This window comes from Oncorhynchus masou, chromosome 9, assembly GCF_036934945.1.
Source record: "Oncorhynchus masou masou isolate Uvic2021 chromosome 9, UVic_Omas_1.1, whole genome shotgun sequence".
Taxonomy (NCBI): Eukaryota; Metazoa; Chordata; class Actinopteri; order Salmoniformes; family Salmonidae; genus Oncorhynchus; species Oncorhynchus masou.
In genome coordinates, this window is record NC_088220.1 from 49575597 (window position 1) to 49599108 (window position 23512).

Genomic DNA, 23512 nt, shown 5'->3' on the forward strand with positions numbered 1-23512 from the left:
TGATTCTGCCTCTCTGTCACACGATATCTGAAGTTTTACTGCTTGACAATATGCTATTAAGGTGGCCAATCAATAATAATAATTTGTTTTTTAAAACATTTACAGACTTCTACTCATATTCATATAAATTAAGAGTTGGATGGAACCGGTTCACGGAACAGAATAAAAAAACAGGAAAATATATTTTTATCAAGGAACAGAAACGGAACCAGGAACGTGATCCATACTGTGATCCATACTATTCCGGAAGAGAACCTTTATTTTAAAAGCATGGGAACCGGTAAATAATACGTTTTTTTTACGTTCCAGGCTTTCTTTTCCAGACCCCCAAAAAACCTAAACAAAGCGTCTATGCAAAGCCCTCACCCTGTCACTCAGAAACATATTCCAGTGTTACAGTTGAAGTCTGAAGTTTACATACACCTTAGCCAAATGGATTTAAACTCGGCTTTTCACAATTCCTGACATTTAATCCTAGTACAAAATCCCTGTTTTAGGTCAGTTAGGATCAACACTTTATTTTAAGAATGTGAAATGTCAGAATAATAGTTGAGAGAAGGATTTATTTCAGCTTTTATTTCTTTCATCACATTCCCAGTGGGTCAGAAGTTTACATACACTCAATTAGTATTTGGTAGCATTGCCTTTAAGTTGTTTAAGTTGGGTCAAATGTTTCGGGTAGCCTCCCACAACCTTTCCACAATAAATTGGGTGAATTTTGGCCCAATCCTCCTGACAGAGCTGTTGTAACTGAGTCAGGTTTGTAGGCCTCCTTGCCCGCACACACTTTTTGAGTTCTGCACACAAATTCTCTATGGGATTGAGGTCCTTACTTTGAGATGGCCACTCCAGTACCTTGACTTTGTTGTCCTAAAGCCATTTTGCCACAATTTTGGAAGGATGCTTGGTGTCATTGTCCATTTGGAAGACCCATTTGCATCCAAGCTTTAACTTCCTGACTGATGTCTTGAGATGTTGCTCTAATATATCCACATAATTTTCTCTCCTCATGATGCCATCTATTTTGTGAAGTGCACCAGTCCCTCCTGCAGCAAAGCACCCACACAACATGATGCTTCCACCCCCGTGCTTCATCGTTGGGATGGTGTTCTTCGGCTTTCAAGCCTTCCCATTTTTTCGTCAAACATAACGGTGGTCATTATGGCCAAACAGTTCTATTTTTGTTTCATCAGACCATAGGATATTTCTCCAAAAAGTACAATCTTTGTCCCCTTGTGCAGTTGCAAACCGTAGTCTGGCTTTTTTTTATGGTGGTTGTGGAGCAGCGGCTTCTTTGCTGAGCGGCCTTTCAGGTTATGCCAATATAGGACTAGTTTTACTGTGGATATAGACACGTTTGAACCTGTTTCGTCCAGCATCTTCACAAGGTCCTTTGCTGTTGTTCTGAGATTGATTTGCACTTTTCGCACCAAAGTACGTTCATCTCTAGGAGACAGAACACATCTCCTTCCTGAGCGGTTTGACGGCTGCGTGGTACCTTCAGGCTTTTGGAAATTGCTCCCAAGGACGAACCAGACTTGTGGAGGTCTACAATTGTTTTCTGAGGTCTTGGCTGATTTCTTTCCATTTTCCCATGATCTCAAGCAAAGAGGCACCGAGTTTGAAGGTAGACCTTGAAATGCATCCACAGGTACACCTCCAATTGACTCAAATTATGTAAATTAGCCTGTCAGAAGCTTCTAAAGCCATGGCATCATTTTCTGTGAAGTGGTTGATAAACAATTGTTAATGACTCCAACCTAGGTGTATGTAAACTTCAGACTTCAGCTGTATATATATATATATATATATATATATATATATATATATATATACACAGTGGCTTGCGAAAGTATTCACCCCATTGGTATTTTTTCTATTTTGTTTCCTTCAACCTGGAAATTAAATTGATTTTTTGGGGGGCTTGTATCATTTGCTTTATTCAACATGCCTACCACTTTGATGATGCATAATATGTTTTATTGTGAAACAAACACGAAAAAAGTTTTTTTTTTTAAACAGAAAACTTGAGCGTGCATAACTATGTTTTCCCATTCTTCAAGGCAAAACTGCTCTAGCTCCTTCAAGTTGGATGGGTTCCGCTGGTGTACAGCAATCTTTAAGACATACACCACAGATTCTCAATTGGATTGAGGTCTGGACCTTGACAAGGCCATTCCATGACATTTAAATGTTCCCCCTTAAACCACTTGAGGGTTGCTTTAGCAGTATGCTTCGGGTCATTGTCCTGCTGGAAGGTGAACCTCCGTTCCAGTCTCAAATCTCTTGAAGACAGAAACAGGTTTCCCTCAAGTTATTTAGTGCTTTCTGACCAGTTTCCCAGTCCCTGCTGATGATAAACATCAGTGTTCTCGGGGTGATGGGTGTGTTGGGTTTGTGCCAGACATAACATTTTCCTTTATGGCCAAAATGCAACATTTTTGTCTCATCTGACCAGAGTACCTTCTTCCATATGTTTGGACAGTCTCCCACATGCCATTTGTGTTTACATATTTTTTTCTTAAGACATTTATTTTTTTCTGGTCACTCTTCCTGTAAAGCCCAGCTCTGTGGAGTGTACAGATTAAAGTGGTCCTATGGACAGATACTCCAATCTCCGCTGTTCTGCTTTGCAGCTTCACCAGGGTTATCTTTCATCTCTTTGTTGTCTCTCTGATTAATTCCCTCCTTGCCTGGTCCGTGAGTTTTGGTGGAAGGCCCTTTTTTGGCAGGTTTGTTGTGGTGCCATATTCTTACATTTTTTAATAATGGGTTTAATGGTGCTCCATGGGGTTTTCAAAGTTTTGATATTTTTTTATAACCCAACCCTGATCTGTTCTTATCCACAACTTTGTCCCTGACCTGTTTGGAGAGGTCCTAGGTCTTCATAGTGCCACTTGCTTACTGGTGTTGCAGACTCTGGGGCCTTTCAGAACATGTGTATATATATACACTGACATCCTGTGACAGATCATGTGACACTTAAATAAAGTCCACCTGTGTACAATCTAAGTAATTATGTGACTTTTCAAGGTAATTGGTTGCACCAGATCTTATTTAGGGGCTTCATTGCAAAGGTGGTAAATACATATGCACGCATCACTTTTCCGTTTTGAATTGTTTTATAATTTTTTGAAACAAGTAATTTTGTTCATTTCACTTCACCAATTTGGACTACTTTGTGCATGTCCATTACATGAAATCCAAATAAAAATCCATTTAAATTACAGGTTGTAATGCAACAAAATAGGGAAAATGCCAAGGGGGATGGATACTTTTGCAAGGCACTTTTTAAAAGTTTTCAAAAGTTTCACTTAGGGGTGTACTCACTTTTGTTGCCAGTGGTTTAGACATTAATGGCTGTGTGTTGAGTTATTTTGAGGGGACAGCAAATGTACACTGTTATACACACTGTACACTCACTACTTTACATTGTAGTAAAGTGTCATTTCTTCAGTGTTGTCACACAAAAGATATACTCAAATATTTACAAAAATGTGAAGGGTGTAGTCACTTTTGTGAGATACTGTATTTAAATATTTTATAAATTCATTCTTGAACATGTGAACTTTCATGTGCCATAATTACAAACTTGTATGTGATCTGTAAATATGAATTCAAATGTTAAATTATGAGCCTAGTTTAGCACAGGGGAAAGCACTTAGCTTTACCGGAGAATGAAATGTCTCTCCTAGCTAGTCATTATTGGCTTAGATAATGGGGTGGTTGGCCTTGCCGAAAGATGAGTCCTGATTGGTCTGTCACGTCACAGGATTCTGTCTATCAAATGAATGGGGGCTTCCCTGGTCAGTATAGAGTATAGATCATCTTTGCTACTGCAGATTTTTGAAAAGATGTAGCTTATAGCTTTGCACAACAGGAAAAGTGTTGCTACAGCTCTCAAAAACAGTGCCGTTTTGAATTTAGCTGGGTTTAAACTTTTACTGTAGTGGGCTAAATCAGGGTCACACAGAGTGATTCTTGATAGTCTTATACAAATCTACTTTGAATCAAAAGTATACATCTCACACACATGGTTATGGGCTTACAAAAAAAGGACACCTGTTCCATGTCATATATAGAGTTACATGTATTGAATTTCGAGTTTACGTCCCAATATTACACTTTAAATACATCACAGAAGACTGAAATATAACAAAACTGTCTGATATAGAAACAGGATTTTCGTTGTTTAAATGTTTAAAAAAAGAAGAATAATGATGACATTATGAGAAATACTAATAACATTCCACACATGAGGCCAAAATGGGCGCTTTTGGTCATTGACTGCAGGAAAGGGCTACCTTAGATTTTTGGTTGAGATGGAGACGTGAATCCTTCACATCAATTATTAATTTGTAGACAAACTGGAATTTAAGCCAGACTAAGTCAGTGGAGCAGATGGAGCTATCCAAGTAGAAGATACATCTCCTTCAAATGTTGATATTTGGCAGTGATGTCTTTTTGAGTGGGTGAACATAGGTTACAATCTCATTGATCAAGGTCTCAATCAAATATTACCTAATTATCCACGTTAAAATTAAGTGCTGTGCCCAGTGTTGTCAACCAAACAACATTCAAATATCACTTTTGAAATACAATAAATTGCCGTTTAACTTATCGACAAGTTAACAAATTGTATGCTGGATTCACGTTTCCAACTCAACCAAAAAAGAAGAAGAAGATAGAAATGGGATTAAGCCAGTGGCTCAGATGGATCCATACAAGTGTAACAGTATTACTTTAGACCGTCCCCTCGCCAATACCCGGGCGCGAACCAGGGACCCTCTGCACACATCAACAACTGACACCCACGAAGCATCGTTACCCATCGCTCCACAAAAGCCACGGCCCTTGCAGGGCAAGGGGAACTACTACTTCAAGGTCTCAGAGCAAGTGACGTCACCGATTGAAACGCTATTTAGCGCGCACCGCTATCTCAGCTAGCCGTTTCACATCCGTTACACAAGCAGTAGTTGATGCATCTCATTTAAATGTTGATATTTGGTTGCATTGTCACCCAAACACAATTCAATATTACCTTTGTAATATTACTTTATAATATTACCTTTGTAATATTACTTTATAATATTACCTTTGTAATATTACTTTGTAATATTACCTTTGCAAAACAGCCTAAAGTTATGACTAGCATCCAAACAAATGGAACAGTCAACCTTAACACGAGTAACACACCCATGGCCACATTTTGAAGTTGCTGTAACTATGCATTTCTCCCTATAAAAGCATATTTTTATGTAACTAGGCAAGTCAGTGAAAAACAAAGTCTTATTTTCAATGTCGGCCTAGGAACAGTGGGTTAAACTGCCTCGTTCACGGGCAGAACGACAGATTTTTACCTCGTCAGCTCGGGGATTTGATCTCACAACCTTTCAGTTGCTCGTCCAACGCTCTACTCGCTAGGAAACCCGCTAAGCTACCTGTAGAAAGTGTGCATGTTCATGATAGCTTGCAGAGGTGATTGCAGGGACGTGGAGATCTTCAGAATGGCTTTAATAATCTGCACAGAATCTCGAACGGCATTGATCACAAGCACCATCCAGTTTTGATGTAGTCTCAACTGCAATCCAGGGATTTGTTTGTGCTATTAGATGAAGCACAGTGATAACACATTCACCTTGTGGTATAAACAAAGAACATATCTGACATTGTACTCCCATTTGAACGTTGTTGTGCTTTCAATTTCGATGACAGCCAATCCAAAAATCAGACATTTCTTATTCCATTGGAATTTGGTTGTGCTTTCAGTTGGTTGAAAGCACGGTGATACCACATTGGGAAAAACGCAAACAAACTTTCTGATGTATTTCGTTTGAGTGGGTGAACGTACGTTGTCATCTCATTGATCAACCGTCTCGACCAAACGCTACCCAATTACCCACATTGAAACCAAGGGGTGTGCTCAGTGTGTGCCTGTGTTTGAGCTCAATCTGCTCACAAATCCCTGGCCACTGCGTATGCTCTAGCTGTTCCTCGCCTGTAGCATAACATCTGACCCCAGACAGCCTGGCATCTGCTCGATCCGGATGCCCAAGCAAAGAGGTCCATCCAACAACCCCACTATGAATGTAAATTGGCCTATTTGACTTAAACCAATTGACTTTGTTCTATGATAGATGATTTGTTTGCCACCTGGGTTGGCCAGAGAATATAGAGCTGTCTGACTGTCAAGGAGGCGAGGGCACACCAGAGGGACGAAAAGTCATGCGTAGAGGAAATGATTACCGCCTCTCTATTTCTGTACCGCCAAGCTCTTTATTGGTCTTAGGCTGCCGTGGCAGAGAATGTGTGTGTGTGTGTGTGTGTGTGTGTGTGTGCGTGCGTGTGTGTTTTCCATCTACCTCCTGCAAAGCACACTCCACTGACTGTTTGGATCTATCAGCGTGTACCTGATCACTCTTCCACGGCTGGACTGAGGAAATAAGGGAAATAAGCAGTATCACAGCGGGCCTATCCCGTGGCATCACGGAAGAGTTGTCACGATGATAGTTACAATGCTAACTGCTATGTACATGGTGGTCAGAGTAGTTGAAAAGGTAAGCTCATGTCTATCGATAACTTTTACATGCTGTCAACAGCTGGTCCAACTCGTGGAATTCGATATGCATTCTGGAGACCATTCGATCTGTATATTTGACTTTGTACCACTGTATTGCACATTTGATAAGCTTTGATAGGCTTTGATAGGTTTCAAGCTGCTGTCTAAGTAGCGTCATCAAATGTCCTAATGGAGTATCCGAAAGAGTTGTCCACTTATGTAATATCTGTGGCGCTACATTTAGTTTATCAGGATCCCCATCAGCCATTGCTATGTCAATACTGTCTGATAAGGTTTTTTTTCGCGTGAGCACCAATATCTTAGCTTTCTCCACAGTGAGGGTTTTTAATTAAGACATATTGAGGAAGTTGTCCTGATTAGTGTTCTGTACGTGTGAAAAAGAGAGTGAACTGATGGTCAATACTCAACTTGATCACATTGTTTCACTTTGGGATTTGATGTAATTGGATGAACACACACACACACACACACACACACACACACACACACACACTCAACTCCAGCCACTTTAATAATGGGAATTGATGGGAAATTATGTAAAATATATCGCTAGCCACTTTAAACAATGCTACCTAATATAATGTTTACATACTCTACATTATTCATCTCATATGTATACGTAAATACTGTACTCTATATGATCTACTGCATCCTTATGTAATACATGTATCACTAGCCACTTTAACTATGCCACTTTGTTTACATACTCATCTCATATGTATATACTGTACTCGATACCATCTACTGTATCTTGCCTATGCTGCTCTGCACCATCACTCATTCATATCTTTATGTACGTACTTTAAGTACATCTTTATCCCATTACACTGTGTATAAGAAATTAGTTTTGGAATTGTTAGTTAGATTACTTGTTGGTTATTACTGCATTGTCGGAACGAGAAGCACAAGCATTTCGCTACACTCGCATTAACATCTGCTAACCATGTGTATGTGACAAATAAAATTTGATTTGATTTGATTTTGACACACACACACACACACACACACACACACACACACACACACACACACACACACACACACACACACACACACACACACACACACACACACACACACACACACACACACACACCGATTGAAGAGGCTTTAATTATCTCACACACAAATAGTCATGGTTAAATTGCCGCCCTCTCTCTCTCTCACAGTATGCACGCACATGACATGAGTGTTCCACTGACATTAAGGTAAACAAGAAGTTCAGGAACACACACACACGCAAATGTAATCATTTCCATGTCTATCCCAGATAGGAGTGCGGTTTGCGCGCAGGGATCCTCCCTTGCCTTTCGTGGTGACCCAGGTTCTGCCCTGGCAGGTGCACCATGTGTCCCAAAAGAGGAGGAGCAGCGCAACAGCAGAGGTCAGTCCCTCAAACATTCCCATCCACCATCTGCCACCACCAGCACCACACCCCTAACACCACCTCACCCTCCCCGGAAACATGCCTCCCCTGTGGCATGACCTCACAACTGAAACAACCACTTAGATTTCAAGCCATGTCGGAAGCCTCCTCCTTGAGCGTTTTTGGACTCGTTGACGTCGCTGCGCTGAGGTGACTGCTGTGGAGGAGGAGGAGTCAATTTCTCGCCCACTGCTCGCTCTTGAATTAGTTAACGTTGACTGAGGACCTCGGCTCAACATCCAGCCAGCAGGTAGTCATGTGTTACAGCAGCAGTGACGGCTCAGGCTGGGACTGGGATTAAGAGTAGGGTGCGGGGGATGGTAGCCGGGTACAAGGAAACATGGCCCTCTCACTACAGGCTATCTGAGAACTGTTTCATGACAAAACAATGGAAAGTGGTGCTACAATAACAAGACAGAAGCAGACTTTTGCTTTTGAAAAGCCTGACCTCAAATGTGTTAAGAATGGTTGCTGTCCGACATGATGTAAGGCCTCAGCTCAATTGGTACTGGCCAATAGGTACAGCAGAGAGACAGACAGGCAGGCCAATCCCAGGCTTCACCTTCTCCAGCAGGCGGTACCTGTAATCCCTATTGAGGGGATTTGTGTCTGCAGACGTTACCCAGACCGGAGAGGTAGTGTGTGTGGTTCTGCTCAAGGTCAAGGCCCATAGTTGTGTCAAGAACATGTGTAGCTGTAGCTGTGTGATCTCAGGTGGAAGGGATAGCAATCTGCCGATATAATGAACAGAACAAATGTACAGGGGAATGGAGGTATATAACGGACTAGAGGTATCTGACAGTGCTAAGTATCATTTCCCCAGACATTTATTACGAATAAGGTCATGAAAATCTCATGAAACCATTATGTTTGAGGTGCCTAGTTTTTGTTAGTCTGCCATACTCATCAGATGCGATAGGGGGCGCCAAAGTCATTCTGACACAGAGAGACCAAAGCATACTGGCAGAAGGATGGACTGCATAACTTAGCCTTTTCAATGCCATGGCGATGACAGAATTACACCACGAACAGCTAGTTAACAACACGTTTTGGATCCATCAACGCACAGAATTTTTCAATGCCTCCGGGCCACCCGTTATTGTAGTGCTGAATCACACAAGCGTCAATTACCAACATTTACCGAATTGGCTACTGAAAAACCTCTACGGAATGACATTCGCTACATGACCTTAGCTATGGGGACACATAGCTGCCTGTCTACAAGTCGGGATGCCTTGGAATGGCTTGTGAAGAATGACCCGATCACATTCCAAACATCCCAGCTCTGACGTTTACACTGAGCAAACAGGAGGTGGACAGTCAGGGCGTTCCCGCAGTAGCCGAGCATTTCCCGTGTGTTGTTTGCGAGCGTGTGCTGCGTGCCCGTGTGTGTGTGTGTAAGTGAGAGGGATGTAACCTGCAGTTTTGCTGGTGTGTACATCCATTTTTTTTGGTACTTATAAATTATACGCAGCCATCAATACTGGAAGAAAGTAACTTTGTAAATGCCTCATGAGCTTTGTTCAACTGCCTGTACCCCATGAGAACCCAGAATATAAGCTCGTTCTACTCCAATGTTTGTAAAAGAAAACAAATGTAAGAAGGACACCGTTTAGCCTCCAAACATGCTTAAAACTATACTTTTTATGTAATGGATGGTGAGTCCTTGCATCCACAGCTCTCCGTCTATGAATTTCCGAGGGGTTACTTTTCTCCGGCACCAACCCCCTCAGGTTTTCACCGAAATAGCTGTTGTTTCAACTGCAGATTGCCCCTTTAACCACCTTTTTTCCCCCTGTAATGTTTAATTAGTCTTTTTTTATAGCTTCTTTGGCAGTTTACACTGTGTTCTTGTTTACAGTACGATGGTCCGAGGAGGAACAGCCTAGGAGTGTTCAGAAAGAGTGAGTATGAGACCAAACGATGTTTAAAAGAGTGAAATGCACACACCTCGAAAACATTTCCCAGGAAATGGATCCGAGAGGAAATCATTTGTGTATATATATTTTTTTAAATTGGTACACTGGTATGCTGCTCACACAGTGTTTTAAGGGTTTGACTGGGTCTTCCTCATTGCAACCCAGTTACCGGGTCGAAACATCATTTTCTCGTCAAAACACTTCGGGAGCAGTATACGAGTGTGTGGATTTATATATTTTTTTATTTTTTATATCTATAACACCCGGACATTCCGTGGCAATATATCTATATAGATAACAACGTAGTAGAATGGCCTACCCACGTAGAGGCTTGCTGAAAGGCTACATGACTTCATAACCCCTAACGTTACAAACCCCTTGTGCCTTACTACTTATGTACTTGCTACGTGTGCTACACACAGTAAATTCGGACCTCTTCCCCAATACAACGTTGGCTGTTGCTGTTGCCACTTTGGCTGTGCCCTGTCTCCTGACGTGCAACCGGAAAGACTCCGTCTGCAGCAACGGGTGTGCAGCGGCGCCCCTCGGCCTCACCCTGCCCGTGGAGAAAGCTGCCGCCACCATCCAGAACCAGTTCAGGAAGTACCAGCAGAAGAAGAAGGAGACCAAGTAGAAGCACACCCGCACCACCCGAGCTCTGCAAGACAGACAGACGGACACAAACACACTGGCGGGGGACACGAAAAGACAGACAGACAGACAGACAGAGACCTCTCCAAAATGTAAAGAGCAAGAGGACCAAACCTTTCCTCTAACTCTGTTACCTGTGTTGCGCAGCGTGTTAAGTAAAGCAAAGTAAATAGTACTGACTGACTTGACATGTGTCGAACATTACACACACACAGACACACAGACACACAGACACACAGACACACAGACACACAGACACACAGACACACAGACACACAGACACACAGACACACAGACACACAGACACACAGACACACAGACACACAGACACACAGACACACAGACACACACAGACACACACAGACACACACAGACACACACAGACACACAGACACACAGACAAAATGAACGGACTAAATATTACACACATCCCGTCTTATACTATGTAACTGAATATATAGACGTATGTATGAATAATATGTCCTTTATATGCTAATGGTTAGAGCGTTGGACTAGTAACCGAAAGGTTTCAAGTTCACATCCCCGAGCTGACATCTGTCGTTATGCCCCTGAACAAGGCAGTTAACCCACTGTTCCTAGGCTGTCATTGAAAATAAGCATTTGTTCTTAACTGACTTGCCTAGTTAAATAAAGCTAAAATAAAAATGTGTATTTGTGAAGATAATTATGTGCGAGAGTATCTTTGCGTGTGTGTGTGTCAGCGAGCATGTGAGAGCGTGCACATTGTGCTGTATGTAATTGCAGTATGTATCCTATTTCAAAGATGAATAGATGGATTGCTAATGAAAAAAAATACACTGAACACACTCCATTAAACTCCTGGCTAATCCTGGATTGGCGTTCTTTATGTTGTTGCACTGCCCTCTAGTGTTGAAGTAATGAATTGCTCTAATTTCACGTTGGGTTATTCCGACCACGTGATCAATCATTCTTGTGAGATTTTCAATAAAACTTGCTCGTTTTAATTCAAAAAGTTTTTGCATGGCAAAACGCTTTGCCACATTATGTACTAATAAATACACCCCTTGATCCAGCGTGAAGGAAAGGATGGAAAAAGGAAGATATGACTCATAGAAAGATAGCTTTATTGCACAAGGTGTTGGAGTACTCTTTTTCTGGTTTTGTTTGTTTTCATAAAAAAGAAAAAAACGGTAGAGTTAAACAAGCAATTGCAAATTGAAGCAAATTTTCCATAAAACTTTAAGAACTCTCTCAGTATTTTTTAAAACGCTTTTCCCCTCACCCCTTTTTCATAAATTTGTTTCTCCATCTTTATTTTGATCCTCAACAAATAATTCAGAGCATGCAATGCCGTTTTTCCTCAACAGAAAAAAAAGTGAACAAGAAAGAAAAATCAATATGTTAAACTCAACAAAACGTCTTGAAAAAGAGGAACCAATTGTGAAAGCAATTCTGGATTTCTTTTGTTGTTGCCCCCATTCAAAAATCTAATTCTAAAGCAGTGTCACTATAATTCTATAATTTTCTTTAACCCTCTCCTGTTTAAAGTTATAGCTTGAATCAAAGTTTACATTGTTGCCCTGGTTTCATTTGGAGATGTTGAAAACAGTACTTATTCATACAAAACACTTTGCTATGTACAAGAGTCTTTAATAGTGGGGTAGCAATGCTGTTGGGGCAGGAGGTGCCGGTAGAGGGGAATCTGAGACCCCCTTGAGACCTGATATTAACATGTGCCCTGGCAATGGATCTGTGGTCACATCCAGTCACACCCAATCAAATTGGTCTGGAGTAGACATTGTGGGTCAAATCTGATCACAGGGCACGTTATTACCAGGTGTTAACTAAGAGTCTGATTGGTCAAATAGGTGGGGCAAAGGTCAGGGTAGGGTGGGGAGTTTGATCCCAGACCCCATCCAATATGCACACGGCTTTTCCTGGGATTGGTTGGATCTAGGGGAGTCCCTGATTTCAATTGGCTGAACAGGCCTGCCCCTTCACGTGGCACCCCCGTGTCGTCTCAAAGCAAACCGTTTCAAAAGAATTGCATAACCAAGGAAGCCAAAACAAAACAAACGGTACCATAATAATATCAACGGAAAGGAAAGGTTCTAGTGGACTCTCTCCTGTCCTGTTCACTGTCTGCACCAGGCGGGGAGGAGCGTGAGTGTTGTCAGTTACGAGCAGTTATAACAGCTGTACGTATGTCCGGAATAGGAGTGCTGTGCACGGACATAATTACAACGGTAAGACACAGAGGTCACTATGTGCTGTCTTCATTTAAGTTCAGTCATGAGACGTCATGGAGGCTGTCAACAGAACACACCTTCGGAAGGTACAATAAAACAGGTTACATTTGTGTCTACCATTTGCACTCTCTTAAAACACCTGAAGTAGGGCCATACTTCTAAGTTGGCCGTAGATTTGGGGACGGTCACAATAAGAATTTGGGCTGGCACTGTGGCACGGCCCACCACTGTTACCTGAATCCCCACGTGCCAGGGTTAGTTGTGGCAGGGTTAGTTGTGCCAGGGTTAGGCTCTAAACTGAACTCAACACAGATGTTGCCTTAGCTTGTGACTCAGTGCTGAAGCTGCCGTACCGCTCACTAACTAGTGCTTATAAATGGTTAAAGGTTCCCTGAAATCTTTCTTTTATCTGTAGGTGATGTCCCTCCCCCGTTCTACAGGTACACTTAAAAGAGGGTCTTGCTGACCACAAGGAATACACTTTAACCTCACTGACCACAAGAGCCATTCTGACCCCAAAGCTACCCGCAGTGTCGTCTACTCTCCACCAGGGTGGACCACAGAGGCAAATACAAACCAAATCGACTACAGGTCTGACGTTATTAAAACACATGAACCACACGGGCTGCCATGGGGTTCACTGACACACAAGCCATTCTGACACAAGCTTTACAAAATGCAAATAGACTGCATTAGTTTGCAGCCAGCCTCACTGGCTAAGGTACTACCCATCACTGGGACTTAACTCCTTACAGTAGATACTTCGGTTTGCATGCTGACTGGCATGTTTAGTGTAGTTCTGTTCCTGCACTGTAGCTACCGAAGTACCTGGCAGAGGGGCCAACGACCGCGAGGCCATGGCCTCAATGTTCACGTCCTCAAACTCGGCCTCAGATACCGTAGCTATAACGCTCAATTTCGTCTCTCTTTATCTTTCTTGGTTGTGCTAGCCGTTTCGCGCCCTCCTCTCCCTCCACTCTTCCTCTTAACCCGCGGCGTCGTCCACTGAGCGATTGTCTCGTGAGTTATGTTTTCATATATTTTCAATTACGATGACTTTATATCTCTCTCTGTTTTATTTAATAGTTATATATTTTTGGATATATTTAGATATAAATATATATGTACATATCTTTTACAACAAATATGATATATTTTTTAATTTTTTATATTGCGAGAGCCCTGAAGTGAAATTTTCCATTGCAAACATTGGGAGCAATAATTTGTATATTTGATTTGTTTTGTGGTGGTGGTGGGGGGGGGGTGTATCCTTGTCATGGGGCTAAGCTTTGGGTTTAGAATAAAGAAAATAAAGAAAAAAAAGAACGCCAACTAAAACCGACAATCAATACATTTGGGGGCCTTAGATGACAGATTTATTCTTCAGGCCACTTCATTTCATAAGACCAACTCATGTCCACCCGCCATCTCTTTCATCCTTCCCTGAACACGTACACAGCTATTTTGTCTTCCTTATCTCTCCACCTCTCCCTGCAAACCAACGGTCCTCGCTGCATTATCGCGTTTCTATATTCTCCTCTGTTTCAATCTGTAATCTATTTATCCATCTTTCTGTCGAGTTCACCTTTTGCCAGGCTTGTCTGTCCGTCTGTTGGCCTGCAGTCCATTTGTCAGTCAGTCCCAACTACTGTCATTAAACGTCTGCCTGTCTAGCAGAGTGTGCTAGAAGGTCACAGTGAGACTGTGTGGACGGGGATGGGGACGGGGGGTATGTAGGATGGGGGTGTGGTGTGGTGGGTTGGAAGTGTTTGGGGCGACAGAGAGGGGGGGGGTATGTAGGATGGGGGTGTGGTGTGGTGGGTTGGAAGTGTTTGGGGCGACAGAGAGGGGGGGTTATGGAGGATGGGGGTGTGGGGGGATGGAAGTGTTTGGGTAGACAGAGAGAGGGGGGGTATGGAGGATGGGGGGTGTGGTGTGGTGGGTTGGAAGTGTTTGGGTAGACAGAGCGGGGGGGGGAGGCTGTATGGAGGAAAGGGGTGTGTGGCACCCGCACATGATCGATAGAACAAAATGTTTTCTTCCTGCTTCAGGGGACTGGAGAGAATGACAGAGAGGGGCCAAGAGGAGGGGTGGTCATTTCACCCCTGCGCCTCTAATGAATGGCAAATCAACTCCCTCGCTCTGTCCATCTTCCTCGTCATCTCCAAGGCGACGCTGCCAGTGTCAATCACACCGGGCCAACCAAAGTCCAGAAGGGAGAGACCGACATGTGACGTCATACAGTGTGACATCATCGTCCCCAAACCACTGTCACAAGTAACAAATGGACAGGAGTATTTTTAACGCAGGCCTCCGCCAAGGAGTCAGCATACAGATTGATTAAAAAGGTCCACAGCAGGTGTGTGCCAGCCACATGTATACATATATATTTACACATATACACGCACACACGCAGGCTCGTGACGGTTCTGTGAAAACCATTCTAACCTCTTTTAATGCACATGAGCTTATATGTTCCCAAAAGAGAAAAGCAAACATAAAAATAAAAAGAATCATCTTTCGTATGAAGACGATTCCCCCCCCCCCCGCGCTCTGTTTCCTGTTGTCCTATAAAATAGTCAGTAACACTCTATACTGTGTCATGAATTGCATGAGAAAAATTCCCCAAGGCTCCTCCAACATCGTCGTGGAAACGGCAGTCTGTCACCTGTTTGTGTGAGTCCGTACCAGGATGGCTTTTGGAGGGCCAGAGACAGACAACCGAGGTTGTTGGTTTATGCATAAACACTTTCCGTGGCAATGCGCTGCTTTTGTATGAACTCTGAACTCTCCGTTCAGAGACGCGAAAAGAAACAGGTGAAACGGCCTAAAACATCTCGACAGGTTTATGTGAAACTACATCTCGGTTTATCGTTTAACGTTCTGAATTTTAAAAAAAACACACAAAAAACAAACAAGTGCACGTGGAAAGAATTTTGTGCATAAGTTCTGAGGTGTCTCAACAGATAATTGGAGAGAGAGAAGAGAGAGAGAGGGATAGTGGGAGAGTGAGAGAGAGGGAAAAAGTTTGCAAAAACAAATACAAAAATGATATTGAGTTCAGCAAGTTATTTCCAAGGAAGGTAAAACAAAACAACAGATAGAGGAAGAGGAAGAGGAAGAGAGAAAAAAAGGCAGAAAGAAGACAAACCCCTGTGCTATAAAAAGTCCAATCTGGCCCCTGCCGAGCGGCCCCCCTCTGGCCTGACAGTGCAGGAGTCAGGTGTGTGTACGTGTGTCTGTGTGGCCCCTAAACCCTTCCCAAGGCTCCAACATCCACGCCAGTGGCTCCTGCTACACCAGTGTATACGATTTGGAGTAGGCCCCGCCAGCCGCCTGCTTCTGTCTCTCTAGTCTGCCCGGGCCTGACGAGCTGCTCTCCAGCAGAGGGTCTCTAGAGTCACCTCCCGCGGCCGCGTCGGTAGCGGGTGCAGCGCTCTGCGCAGAGGAAGAGGAGGAGCCGGGCATGGTGAGAGTCCTCTGGGGCAGGGAGGAGGTGCTGGAACCACCAGACGGCCCTCCAGTCGCCCCTCCTACACCCCCACCACCCCCTGATGCTCCCCCTGAGGCGCTGAGGCCGGCCAGGCCAGCGTGGCCCACAGTCAGAGCCTGCTGCTGCTTGGAGGAGTCCAGAGTCATGTGACGGCCCTGGGTGTGGTACGCCCGCTGGGCCAGGCTGCGGATGGAGGCCTCGCGGGGCGGCACCACCGGGCACGGGTCACGCAGCTCCGACTGCTTCCGGAAGAAAGGGTCTGTCTTCATGTAGAGGGGAAGGTTACAGTAGTCACCTGGGATGGGGAGGATCAAAGAGAGAACGAGGGAGAGATAACGATTTGACAAGCATCTTTATCAGGCACATTTGTTAAAGGTCAGAGTACCGGTATGTCTCTAAAGTACATCAAACAACCCTGTTCACTCTAACCATGCTTAAAGGCCTTTACATTAGACCGACCTACAGGATCATTCTAATCAACCGCAGGTCTCATACTCACTTTTGCCAGTCCACTCGCTCTTGTTGGCGCGGTGGGGGATGGGCACGGCAACGTTGGTAGGTCTGCCGCGGTCGTATTCCTGGGGTTTGGGTGGCGAGGCGGTGAAGCGACACAGGCCCGTTTCAGACGGGGTGCTCATGGAGGTCATGCTGTCGGCGTTGTCGTTGGTGCCCGTGGTCATCTGGTCTGAGGAACTGTCGGAGATGAAGCACTCTGTGATCTCAAACTTGGCATGCTGCAGGTGCTCCTCAAGCTTGGCGTGTTCGTAGGCCCGCGCCAGCTCCTCATAGGTGGAGGACGCACTCTCTGTGGACACCATGCTGTTACGCCCTTTATCTGAGGACAGAGAGAGAGGAGAGAGAGAGAGAGAGAGAGACAGAGAGAGAGAGACAGAGAAAGAGACAGAGAGGGAGAGAGAGAGAGAGACAAAGAGAGAGAGAGACAGAGAGAGAGAGAGAGACAGAGAGAGGGAGAGAGAGAGACAGACAGACAGACAGAGAGGGAGATAGACAGACAGGGAGACAGACAGACAGGGAGACAGACAGACAGGGAGACAGACAGACAGACAGACAGAGAGAGAGGGAGATAGAGAGAGAGGGAGATAGAGAGAGAGGGAGATAGAAAGAGAGGGAGAGAGACAGAGAGAGAGAGACAGAGAGAGACAGCGAGAGAGAGAGAAAGAGAGACAGAGAAAGAGAGAGAGAGAGAGACAGATAGAGAGAGAGAGAGAGAGAGAGAGAGAGAGAGAGAGGGAGACAGAGAGAGACAGAGAGAGAGGGAGACAGAGAGAGAGGGAGACAGAGTTGGTGTTGGTATTGTACATGAAAAAGATCAATCTTACACCGTCTCCTTGGACTACAGACGTGTGTGTGTGTGTGTGTGTGTGTACGTAGCCTATGTTTTGGGTGGCTCACCTTTGTCCATGGTACATGTATGTATGTCACAGGAGGTCGGTGGCACCTTAATTGGGGAGGAGGGGCTCGTGGTAACGGCTGGAACGAAATCAGTGGAACGGTATCAAATACATCAAGTACGGTTTCCGTGTGTTTTGATGTCGTTCCATTCGCTCCGTTCCAGCCACTATAATGAGCCGTCCTCCCCCCAGCAGCCTCCACTGATGTATGTGTGCAAGTGTGTATTTACGGCATATGTGTGCGTACGTGTATCATGAACTGTGTGTGTTTGTGTATCACAAGTGTGTACATCACGAGAGTGTGTGTTACACGAGAGCGTGTGTGTCAAGAGTGGGTGTGTCGTCTGGTATGTGGCCTCGTCATGAGTCTGTGCTGTGTGTGTGTGTGTGTGTGTGTGTGCATGATGTCCCAGGCTCACCCGTGTCCTGTGAGAGGCTGGCGCTGTAGCTGTCGCTCTCGGTGACGGTGATGCCATGCTGGGAGCCCACGGTGCGCCAGTCGGAGGTGAGGGTACGGGCGGGCGTAGACGACTGGCACTTGGTCAGGGTCCACTGGCTGGAGTAGCGGTTCCTCGTACTGTGGGTCGACTTCACGCTCTTCCTCGACACCGGGTCTTCCCGGGGAAGAGGAGGGAGGAAGGAGGAGAGGTGAAGGGAGGGAGGAGAACACAAGAGTCAGTAAGTTAAAGGCAATGATGGAGGGAATGGACAGGACATATAATATCAGTCCACTATGTATTTATCAACTGACCAAGAACAACCAGACTAAGCACAGTTAGGGCTCGCCACTCACTTGTCCCTGGTCTGATGTCGGACATGTCAATCAGAGGGCCGCTGTTCTGGATGAGGGCGGGGTGATGCACAGACACGCCCGTACAGAAGCTCTGGGGATTCACGTTCTGGCTGAACTCTGTGTCCGTCACTGGGATGGTGGCTTTGTCTTCACCTGACAGAGGGATTGACAGAGGCAACAGTTATTCATGACGGAGGATTCATGCTCATTCATGGACACTAATGTGCATGGCATCCGTATCAGGTAGGCACTCAGCAACACAAGAAGACACACACAAACACACTACTACACCGACCGATCTGTTTGATGCCTTCCTTGTCCTCGATGAGCAGCTGGACTCTGGGGATGTCGATGTGAAGTCGGGGGCCCTGGGGGGGCCCCTTCACAGGGGTGTCAAAGCTCCGGTTATTCTTACTGCTTCCAGGGACACAAGGCACACACACACACACACACACACACACACACACACACACACACACACACACACACACACACACACACACACACACACACACACACACACACACACACACACACACACACACAGTAAATCCCCTTACTTCAGAAATAGGAGTTCTCTATCTGCCTTTTAAGACATTCATTGTATCTAGAGGTAAGGTCACCGTAGATGTCCAGTGTGTTGTATGAATGTTTCCTTTGGGGTATGAAATGTAAACAGAGGAACAGCAGAGATGAAATATATTACCTGATCAGCATCTCAGCCAGGCTTTTGGCATCTAGAGGGAACATTAAAGAAGAGCAGGGCTTCAGTTATATGGGAGCACAATAAATCAGATATTACTTATGCTCTCTCTCTCAACACGTTTTCCATTCCTTCACTCACCCCTCAACCCGGTCTTCTGCCCTCTCCTCCCTCTCTCTCTCTCTCTCTCACCACTCAGTCTCTTCTCCACACCTCTCCTCCCTCTCTCTCTCTCTCTCACCACTCAGTCTCCTCTCCACACCTCTCCTCTCTCACCCCTCAGTCTCTTCTCCACACCTCTCCTCCCTCTCTCTCTCTCTCTCTCTCTCTCTCTCTCTCTCTCTCACCACTCAGTCTCTTCTCCACACCTCTCCTCCCTCTCTCTCTCACCACTCAGTCTCTTCTCCACACCTCTCCTCTCTCTCACCCCTCAGTCTCTTCTCCACACCTCTCCTCCCTCTCTCTCTCACCCCTCAGTCTCTTCTCCACACCTCTCCTCTCTCTCACCCCTCAGTCTCTTCTCCACACCTCTCCTCTCTCACACCCCTCAGTCTCTTCTCCACACCTCTCCTCCCCCTCTCTCTCTCTCACCACACCTCTCCTCTCACACCCCTCAGTCTCTTCTCCACTCCTCTCCTCTCTCTCACCCCTCAGTCTCTTCTCCACACCTCTCCTCTCTCTCACCCCTCAGTCTCTTCTCCACACCTCTCCTCTCTCACACCCCTCAGTCTCTTCTCCACACTCTCCTCCCCCCCTCTCTCTCTCTCTCTCTCTCTCACCACTCAGTCTCTTCTCCACACCTCTCCTCTCTCACACCCCCAGTCTCTTCTCCACTCCTCTCCTCTCTCTCACCCCTCAGTCTCTTCTCCACAACTCTCCTCTCTCTCTCTCTCACCACTCAGTCTCTTCTCCACACCTCTCCTCTCTCACACCCCTCAGTCTCTTCTCCACACCTCTCCTCCCTCTCTCTCTCACACCACTCAATCTCTTCTCCACACCTCTCCTCTCACACCCCTCTGTCTCTTCTCCACTCCTCTCCTCTCTCACCCCTCAGTCTCTTCTCCACACCTCTCCTCTCTCACACCCCTCAGTCTCTTCTCCACACTTCTCCTCCCTCTCTCTCTCACCACTCAGTCTCTTCTCCACACCTCTCCTCTCTCACACCCCTCAGTCTCTTCTCCACACTTCTCCTCCCTCTCTCTCTCACCACTCAGTCTCTTCTCCACACCTCTCCTCTCTCACACCCCTCAGTCTCTTCTCCACACCTGTCCCCCTTTCCCTCCCTCCCTCCCTCCCTCCCTCCCTCCCTCACCTCTCAGTCTCTTCAGTCTCTTCTCTTTGCGTTTCTTGCGGATGATGAAGAGCAGGGCGACGACCAGAGTGACCAGGATGACGGGGCAGCCAATGGAGAAGAGCTTCTTAACGTCGTCGCCTTCGGGCCGCGCTGACTTGATGGGAGGGATGGTACCTGCTTAGAAAATATATCAGGTTATATGACATTATATCAGGTTGTTATATAAATGGGTACAAGTGTGGAAGAAGATGTATGGGGAGAGGATGAGGAGAAGAGAGACAAACAAAATTGTTTCTAACAAAAGGAAGTCAATTGCTATCCTATTAGCTATCACGAGTTGTCACACGTCGAGACAGGATACTTGGTTCTAATTCTATTTCTAAGTCACATATGGAGTATTATAAACTGAGTGGTTCGAGCCCTGAATGCTGATTGGCTGACAGCTGTGGTATAGTTAAGCAATAAGGCACGAGGAGGTGTGGTATATGGCCAATATACCACAGCTAAGGGCTGTTCTTAAGCATGATGCAACGCGGAGTGCCTTTGCACAGCCTTTAGCCGTGGTATATTGGCCATATACAGTGGGGCAAAAAAGTATTTAGTCAGCTACCAATTGTGCAAGTTCTCCCACTTAAAAAGATGAGAGGCCTGTAATTTTCATCATAGGTACACTATGACAGACAAAATGAGAAAAAAATCCAGAAAATCACATTGTAGGATTTTTTATTAATTTATTTGCAAATGATGGTGGAAAATAAGTGTTTGGTCAATAACAAAGGTTTCTCTCAAAATGTTGTTTTATACCCTTTGTTGGCAATGACAGAGGTCAAAAGTTTTCTGTAAGTCTTCACAAGATTTTTACACACTGTTGCTGGTATTTTGGCCCATTCCTCCATGTAGATATCCTCTAGAGCAGTGATGTTTTGAGGCTGTTGCTGGGCAACACGGACTTTCAACTCCCTCCCAAGATTTTCTATGGGGTTGAGATCTGGATACGGGCAAGGCCACTCCAGGACCTTGAAATGCTTCTTACGAAGCCACTCCTTCGTTTCCCGGGCGGTGTGTTTGGGATCATTGTCATGCTGAAAGACTCAGCCACGTTTCATCTTCAATGACCTTGCTTTTGGAAGGAGGTTTTCACTCAAAATCTCACGATACATGGCCCCATTCATTCTTTCCTTTACACGGATCAGTCGTCCTGGTCCCTCTGCAGAAAAACTATCCAAAGCATGATGTTTCCACCCCCATGCTTCACAGTAGGTATGGTGTTCTCTGGATGCAACTCAGCATTCTTTGTCCTCCAAACACGACGAGTTGAGTTTTTACCAAAAAGTTATATTTTGGTTTCATCTGACCATATGACATTCTCCTAATCTTCTTCTGGATCATCCAAATGCTCTCTAGCAAACTTGGACATGTACTGGCTTAAGCAGGGGGACACGTCTGGCACTGCAGGATTTGAGTCCCTGGCGGCGTATTGTGTTACTGATGGTAGGCTTTGTTACTTTGGTCCCAGCTCTCTGCAGGTCATTCACTAGGTCCCCCCATTTTTGCTTACCGTTCTTGGGATCATTTTGACCCCACGGGGTGAGATCTTGCGTGGAGCCCCAGATCGAGGGAGATTATCAGTGGTCTTGTATGTCTTCCATTTCCTAATAATTGCTCCCACAGTTGATTTCTTCAAACCGAACTGCTTACCTATTGCAGATTCAGTCATCCCAGCCTGGTGCAGATCTACAATTTTGTTTCTGGTGTCCTTTGACAGCTCTTTGGTCTTGGCCATAGTGGAGTTTGGAGTGTGACTGTTTGAGGTTGTGGACAGGTGTCTTTTATACTGATAACAAGTTCAAACAGGTGCCATTAATACAGGTAACGAGTGGAGGACAGAGGAGCCTCTTAAAGAAGAAGTTACAGGTCTGTGAGAGCCAGAATTCTTGCTTGTTTGTAGGTGACCAAATACTTATTTTCCACCATAATTTGCAAATAAATTCATAAAATTCCTACAATGTGGTTTTCTGGATTTTTTTCTCATTTTGTCTGCCATAGTTGAAGTGTACCTATGATGAAAATAACAGGCCTCTCTCATCTTTTTTAAGTGGGAGAACTTGCACAATTGGTCTAAATACTTTTTTTGCCCCACTGTGCCCCACTGTGGTAACAAACCCCCGAGGCACCTTATTGCTGTTATAAACTGGTTACCAATGTAATTAAAGCAGTAAAAATAAATGTTTTGTCAAACCCGTGGTATACGGTCTGATGAACCACAGCTGTCAGCCAATCAGCATTCAAGACTCAAACCACAGTTTATAAAAGACTATATAAAAAAATATAAAACAATATTTTTATTGCTCTAATTATGTTGGTAACCAGTTTATAATAGTCATATCCCAGTTTACCTATTTGCTTATGGTCTTGTGTACACGTAGCGAACAGTTATTTAAATTATATGATAATTGATTTTGCATTTTATTTGGAGCGGCAAGCCAGACAAAATTAAACGGGCCTATTTATTTAATGAATATGAATTAGGAGGGCAGAAATGATTAAATATTAAAGCATTAGATGTCCATCTAAAGGCTTCAGTCAAACAAAAGTTATACTTAAATCCAAACTGGTTCTCTAGAAAATGAATAAGAATATCTCACCCCATGTTCAAGAATGGCCTTTTCCCTTTATTCATATTACAACCTCTCACTATCAGTTATTTGAAAAGGAAATCATCTCCCAAAATATCGATATATTAAAAACAAATTAAAAAGCCATAGAAAGTTAGTTGCAATTTCAATTTAATTTAATTCAATTTCGACATATTATACAACAAATATTGTGGTTAAACTCAAATATACGAATAGAAGAAAAAAAAAAGTTTTTTGTTTTGTTTTTTTAAAAGGTATAATGTTTGTAAATGTATCGTAAATAGGACTGGTGGAGTTATGTCACATATGCAGCCAACAAAAATATATGGAAATGTCTGCTTTACCTAAAATTACAACCAACTAATCGCAGCATT

General features: G+C 44.5%; 1 protein-coding gene across 2 annotated transcripts in view; it reads right to left on the bottom strand.

Moving 5' to 3' along the window:
• Window positions 1–11661: 11661 nt before the first annotated feature.
• Window positions 11662–23512, bottom strand: part of dscaml1 (Down syndrome cell adhesion molecule like 1) — a 187131-nt gene continuing 175280 nt past the window's right edge. The window contains exons 28-34 of one of the 2 annotated variants that reach the window (XM_064974275.1): window positions 20521–20676; window positions 19212–19242; window positions 18801–18919; window positions 18506–18658; window positions 18132–18326; window positions 16800–17135; window positions 11662–16595 (exon numbers count right to left, since the gene is read on the bottom strand). In XM_064974275.1, coding sequence (XP_064830347.1) covers window positions 16102–16595; window positions 16800–17135; window positions 18132–18326; window positions 18506–18658; window positions 18801–18919; window positions 19212–19242; window positions 20521–20676 — 1484 coding nt within the window. In that variant the 3' untranslated portion in view covers window positions 11662–16101. Of the gene's footprint in view, window positions 16596–16799; window positions 17136–18131; window positions 18327–18505; window positions 18659–18800; window positions 18923–19211; window positions 19243–20520; window positions 20677–23512 lie in introns of both variants that reach the window. The other variant, XM_064974274.1, reaches the window with a different exon arrangement.